Consider the following 6,725-nt stretch of genomic DNA (forward strand, 5'->3'; position numbering starts at 1 on the left):
AATCAATCATTGTACAAGTCTACTCAATATGGTAGAGAGCTCCGATGCCCACCAGTGGCACCCACCTAACCAGACCTAGGGCATGCATCAGTTAGCTTATACAAGGTACTGAGGGCAGATTCAGTTTCTCACATTCCCCATGATGCACATGGGCAAGAAAGAGTTGTGTGGCTTCATTTGATTTACTCAAAGGTATAGCGGTTAGCCAAAAACATCTAAACCCACATAATATCCACAGAGTCCTCTGAATACTACAGTACATGGAGTACTAGGTTAAAGCTTGAGAGAAAGGACCTACATACCACTTAAGCTGTGCTTGTGAAGCACTGAATCACCACAAGTACACTTAGGAGCGTACCTGGGTGGGGGGTGTTAGAGTGTTAAACCGTCCTAATAAACGTGTTCTCTAGGAAATAGTTGGGTACAAGTGCCTTCAGTCGGGTATGGTGTATCTGAGAAAATATTGTGTTTTAAGAACCCCTTACACTTCTCTCCCTTTTCAATGCCCCTTAAACCCAATCATGCCATCCTTCGCATTCATGTTTTTGCTATATGCCAGCATCATTGTTGGAAAATCTGAAGCTCACACCCCGCCAAATTTACTGCCAACCTACCCCGCCAGAACACATCACAAGTAGCATGTTAAAACTGTGTGACTAATCAGCAACTTGCAGTAGACTACTCGATGTGCAAGTATTAAATGGGAAGCAGGTTCAGCACATACATCTTGCTGTATTTCAAAACGTAAATGATGAGAGTTCCGACAACGTCATCGCCGCAGTATGTTCAAAGAACAAATGCGGAAAGTTGCTAGTAAGAGAAGCCGGGGATCACCTCTGCTCGAGCCACAAATAAGAGTAAATGCTGTATGGATAGTGTGTGTGTAATGGGTGATCAACTGAAAACATCGTGTAATTATTTCTCCAACACAGAACTGTAAATAAAAAAAAATAAAAAATAAAAATAAATAAAAAAAAAAAAAAAGAGGGTCCCGAAGGCCTTTTAGTTCAGCATAAAAATTTCGGAGTTTTAACCTGCTGTATTTCTCCAGTTCCTACGTGATCGCGTTTGAAGGTTGCACATGCAGACCTCAAAGTCCACAGCATCTACTTCCAGGTGTGCAGTCCATCCGCGCTCCCCCTCCTACATTTCCTCACTTAGTCAATATTTACCTCCACCTGCTGACTAACCTAAGCGCACTGCCAGGGAAGGCGACAGTTACACTGACACTCAGCTGTGCTCAGGTCTCGCAGGTGATGACAAATAAGATGTTGAAAGCCTTAGCAGAGCATTATTTATTAATAAAACGATGGGGTTATATAAAAAAAGAAATGGATAGCATCCAATGCTAATAAGATTGGGCCTTTAGCCTTAAACACCTTTTTCTAGAGAATCATGCATTCTCCCAAGATAGGTCTCATTTTGACCATACCTCAGGTTAAAACCCTTGATGCTGGTTCACTTACGGCACACCATATACTCTATCTGAAGAAAAGCTGTCATTCATAGATCCATAGATTCCAAGTTCAGACTCGTGGCTCTGCAGTCTTGGGTAGACTATAATGCGATAGTTACATTTACCACAGAATCTTTGAGCAGATTCCAGAAACAATGTAAAGCTGCTGCCTGGATAGTACTCACGACTCTTGGCAATCAGATGTAACCTACTTTAAGAAGAACGCTTTGTTCATTGCGCTCTTTGGGGGCAGTTTAAAGCACCAGGCAGGATCCCTGAGTGCCTTTGGGTTACCGACTGAATTCACTTAAAGAAGCCTCACCTTCCAGACAGGCAGAGGGGTGTGTTCAAATTTAGAAGGATACATAACAATTCTTAAAATGTACAGACTTACTCTGGTACATAGTATGCAATACGGCAGAAAAGTTGTACAACAGCCTACAATTTGCTTTTTTCTGAAATAAAGAATCGTTATAAAAAATAATAAAAAATGTGGTCATTTGAGAGGAGCTGGAATGCCATACTGCAGTATAATGGCTGAGCTCTTGAAGACAATTATTTTATGTTTTAGAGCAATGAGAACCGGAAATAAGACAACTGTGAAATAACAGTCTGAAAAGTAAAATGTGCACACTAATCAATCTGAAGAGTAATCTTGGTCAAGAAAATATAGTAGTAAGTGATTTTCTGAAACTAAATGAATGTACTTGCTCGCAACGTTATGCCTATAGCGACACAGCCAACATAACGTGGATGACCCCTTCAGTTAGGTTCGCTGCTAAGACATGAGTTGATCTGCAGGTCACAAGTTCCAGGCACATCAAGGACCGTCTTAGTTCCATAAATGAGAGAACAATTAAACTGGGTGCTAACACCACGGTATTTATAGAGTTTAAAACGGTAATAAAGCAGTATGATGCGCTATATTAAAACAAGTTAACATTAGCTATATCTTGAGAAAGTTTTTGCCATAGACGAAGGTAGAAACCAACAACTGCAAAAAGAAGAACTTTGTGTATATAAATATATATTTTTTAGCACCCACTGACGTTTGAGAAACGTGACTTCACATCTTGTAGAAAGTCACTTCACTCATCCCTGACCACTGCGTGGGGCCTCTGATCAGGAGGCGCGGGAAACGAAGCTCAACAGCGCCTCTACCGGCTGCTGCCGGTGTCTCACCCTCAACAGACAGGTCGATTCCTAAAAAACGTGACTTTTCACCCTAATCTGGTAACCGGTATACTAAGCCGCCTTTCCACAGAGCCAGCGGTAAGGATTTCCCTTTAAATGCCCTGCGTTTCATTAGCATCCCAGCCTACATTCAGCTCCAGGGGTCGGTCTCCGTGATTCATAGGACTGGCAGACCGTTGAGAGCACGGTTTCAGAAGGTTTGATGCCGAGACGCCTTTAACAGGCAGCATATATTCCCCAAAATGCCGTCATATATTGTGGGAATAAGTGGCAGCTCTACCCTCCTGCCACGCCATTCCGGCGCAATGTGTCACTGACAGGCAGGTGCCCCTCATTTATCACAAGTACCCATGTTCCCTGAATACATCTGGACAGCAGCATGTACTGTCATCTGCCTGTCAAGGGCACCGTGAAGCAGCCGGCAGCGGGTGCACAGATTGTGCGTGGACTGGAAGGAGGGGGCAGGTACACTAGAGTCCTGTCAGGTGCGTGTTGTCAACGCGCCACTGAAAGTTTGACAGCTCGCTCTTAAAGCACAGCAGTCTTTTTCTGTCCTTAATTGAACATTTACAGACGATCGGGGACTGCGCATGAGAACTGTCCACAACGACGTTTTTTATATGCAAATACGTAGTATTCTATCCATGATTTTTTCCAGAATATCTTTACTGACATGCCCTTCTTTATTGAAAAGAGACACACCTCTACAGCTCATTCTTAGATGTAAAGGACTCTCGTTAATCAGCGCATAAGACAGTAGTTTCTTTGAGCAGTCTGCCGCCACCAGCACTCTCGGCTCAATTTGTGTGAGAGACGAGCTCTGATATTGGTTCTGCTGTGCGGGGAGCTCTGCGCCAAAGGCAGTATCCTCTCCACTCTCCCCCCATAGCAGTCTGGACCTGCGGCGCTGCCTGGAAGACATGTAATTTAAAGGCTGGTGCCAGAGCTGCCTGGGAATTCAGCCCCCTGTGATCTACAGGCGATAGCAGTCTGTGCATGTGTTTACCCAAAGGGCATAGAGGAGAGGTGATCACAGAGACGGCAGCGCCGGCATATTAGGCACCGCGGGGGAGGGGGCGCACCAGCAACCACAGTATTATAGCTACTGACACTGGCCCTAGTGTCAGTAAGGAAATGGCTCCTCTAGCCTAGCTGATGTTAGAATTATAAACTACAGCAACAATTAGCGTTCAGAAGGTCCTTCAGACGTCTGGGAGTCGGTGCCACTGCACGTGCTGCACCAAAGAAAGCTAATCCCCCCCCACAGCCAGCCCCAAAAGGATACATCACACACAGACGAGCAAGAAGTTCGTTTTGAATGAGTGGTTTTAAAAAGCAGACAGCGACCATAGTTGGCAGGACAACCGTACTGCTCCCCAAAAAAGCTATTGAGATTGGGCATCTTTACTTCTGGAAGCGATCTAGGCTACAGACGGCCTGTCGGCTGCAATAAATTACCAAAAGTTACCCTACGTACACTTCTGGGGAAGAAACATCATACAGGAGTCAGCGTGGGTGTCTGTAAACAAGCCCATCCCAGACAAATCCAACTACCACGACCCCTCAAAAGCAGGAGCTTTAGGCAACCCAGCGCTATAGCTTCCTCATTCGAGCGGTCATCGCACACACCCTGTGCGCCCCCCTATCTCCTTGCGGAGCTTCTTCCCATGTATGCCCATTTACCCCGGGCTACTACTCAACTCCTAAATCACTGTCACATTCAACTGTGCGCCCTCTCCGCCAAGAAAGATCTGCTGAAGCCGGCCATAAATGCTACTCGATCCGCCTTTCTCCTCCTCCAGCCGGAAACCAACCCTTCTTTCCACAGGGGCACACGGGAACCCCCACACAAGTGGAAAAAAAGACAGGACGGTCCCTCCGTTATTTTACAGGCAGGAATAGTTTCCAGTTCTACTCTTCCCTCCTTTATAGGCAACAGCAGGGCACTTCTCATCGACGCGAGCATCGCCCCCTCTCCCAAGCAGCCGAAGGCCTCCCCCTCCTTCCTCTCTAACACTAAACGCTTTTCCTTCCTGTCCCATCCGAAGGAGAGTGGGGGCGGGGGTAAAATACACCCTATCTTTCCCAACCCAGGATTTTACCCCCTGGCCTCTGGGTATAATCCGCAGCCCTGTGCCCCCGATCCCATCACCACAGCATAGGTGCCACGAGGGTAATGTTTCCTACCCGCTCCTTCCCAGTCACAGAGCCTCCCAAGGAACCCCGCGCCCCCTCCTTACCGGGAAAGCACAGCACATAATGGATCACCGAGGTTGTTATCTTCAAGAAAAAGATCCACCAACACGGTTCCAGGAGTCTCCGCATGACAAAATGCACATTGAAAGAAAACTTGTTGAATTTGTTCCACCACCCCAGCAGGCAGCAAAGAAAAGTTCAAAAGGTCAAAAGCCACACAAAATCCGGTCTCGGCACGGCAGTGCTGGGCCTGGAGCAGGAGAGCGAGGGTTGCTCACTTGCAGGAATCTCCGAACTTGGGGCGCCCAGGAAGGAGGCGCAGCAGAGGGGCTTCTTCCCAGCCACCGGCGGATCCTCATGCAGACCGCACTGCCCAGGTCCCAGGGAGGCGCATAGTGAGAAGCACCCGGAGCACGAGGAGGCTCAGTCCATTCTCACAGCCACGGCTGCTGCACGGTGATGGGGAGCAGCGCGCTGGAAGCTTTCCATTCTCCCATACAGGAAGTAACGAGCTAGCCCGATCTAGACTCAGACTTTAAAGCAGAGAAGGAGAGAGAGGCGAGCGGGAGCGCGCGGCGAGCAGGGGAGCGAGGAGGGGGCTGGGTATGCGCGGCCCCGACAGTCTTAAAGCCACAGCGTGCCTTGCTGCTTTTCACTCCAGTGCACTTATTTTTCTAAGACCCGGTCCCTGCTTCGTCTTCTAGAGCCCCCACGCCTATCCGGGAGTCTGGAGATTTCGGGGGGGATGGCGCAGACGCGGACAAGGGGCTGGCATGAGTCCCCGTTCTAGGCTCCAGGTGCAGGGTTAAGAGGAACGAGGCTGCTGTGTCCCACTACCAAAAGAAAGCTGGATGGATGTCCTCTTCCCAGAGACCCTTTATCCGTCGGAAAGTACCATGCCTCCCCCCCCCTTGCAGAGCACATTCATATTCTGGAGAATTTAGCAAGTTAACTAATGTAGTGGTGTACAACCGGGATGTCGGGAAGACCGGGGTAAATCCACGGAGATGCAAAGCCTTCGCATAATTAATCCACTGGGATGCTGATGAGACCTTGGTGTAGTCTGATTTCTGACCTGCTTTAAGGTAGATGTTTCTGCCTTCCCAGCGTTCGAATAATCAAACGAGCCATAAAAGACCTGTTTGGGCTGGAAATAGGATGCGATTACTGCCTTATCTGTAATGACTTTGGTTCCTTACTTTAGACTGGGAGATGATATCTGTGTAGTAATACACACTGCTTTTTCGCTCTGATGTGCTATGTCTCGCTCCTCAATGTGCTATTTTATTCAATGCATGTACAGGCAGACCGCCCCCCTCCCCCCCCCCCCCAATGTACAAAAAAAAATACCAATTTGAAATCTAAATGGTTTAGGTTTGGATATTAATCTTTTAATATAGCACAATCGCTGGTCGCCTACGTGTTGTGCATACCAGTTCTCGCAGAGCCGCTATTTTCAAGAGATTTTCAGAGGTATGGCGCTTGAAAAATACGAACACCGTGTTTTTTTCATTGCACTTTTTTTAATGAGATACGTCAGCACGTCGCCAGCTATTCATGAGAATTAGCAGAGCGTACCTATCAAACTCACTTTCAGTACTGCCAGTAGCACCTGCGAGGCGACCATCAGCGGCTCACTTTTGTGTGTCTGTGTGCAGGTGATAAAACCACCTGTTCAGACCCCGAAGGTCACAGGCCACAGATGGTGAATCATTCAGTTTATACCACAGTGCATTGGAATACACCGGAAATGTACTCCCAGCAGCCCCCTAAGGCTTGTGCCACTGACCCACCGTGGCAGCTACCGTAACACACTTTAATTACACCGTTGCCATGAATGCAATTCCGTTTATTGTAATACCTGTAATTGGCGTAGCAA

General features: G+C 47.5%; 1 protein-coding gene across 4 annotated transcripts in view; it reads right to left on the reverse strand.

Moving 5' to 3' along the window:
- Positions 1–5,395, reverse strand: part of PTPRG (protein tyrosine phosphatase receptor type G) — a 1,030,330-nt gene extending 1,024,935 nt beyond the window's left edge. For all 4 annotated transcript variants that reach the window (XM_069206538.1, XM_069206537.1, XM_069206540.1 and 1 more), the window contains exon 1: positions 4,891–5,395. In XM_069206538.1, coding sequence (XP_069062639.1) covers positions 4,891–4,975 — 85 coding nt within the window. In that variant the 5' untranslated portion in view covers positions 4,976–5,395. The remainder of the gene's footprint in view (positions 1–4,890) is intronic.
- Between the last annotated feature and the right edge of the window lie 1,330 nt (positions 5,396–6,725).

Source organism: Pleurodeles waltl, chromosome 9 (genome assembly GCF_031143425.1).
Source record: "Pleurodeles waltl isolate 20211129_DDA chromosome 9, aPleWal1.hap1.20221129, whole genome shotgun sequence".
Taxonomy (NCBI): Eukaryota; Metazoa; Chordata; class Amphibia; order Caudata; family Salamandridae; genus Pleurodeles; species Pleurodeles waltl.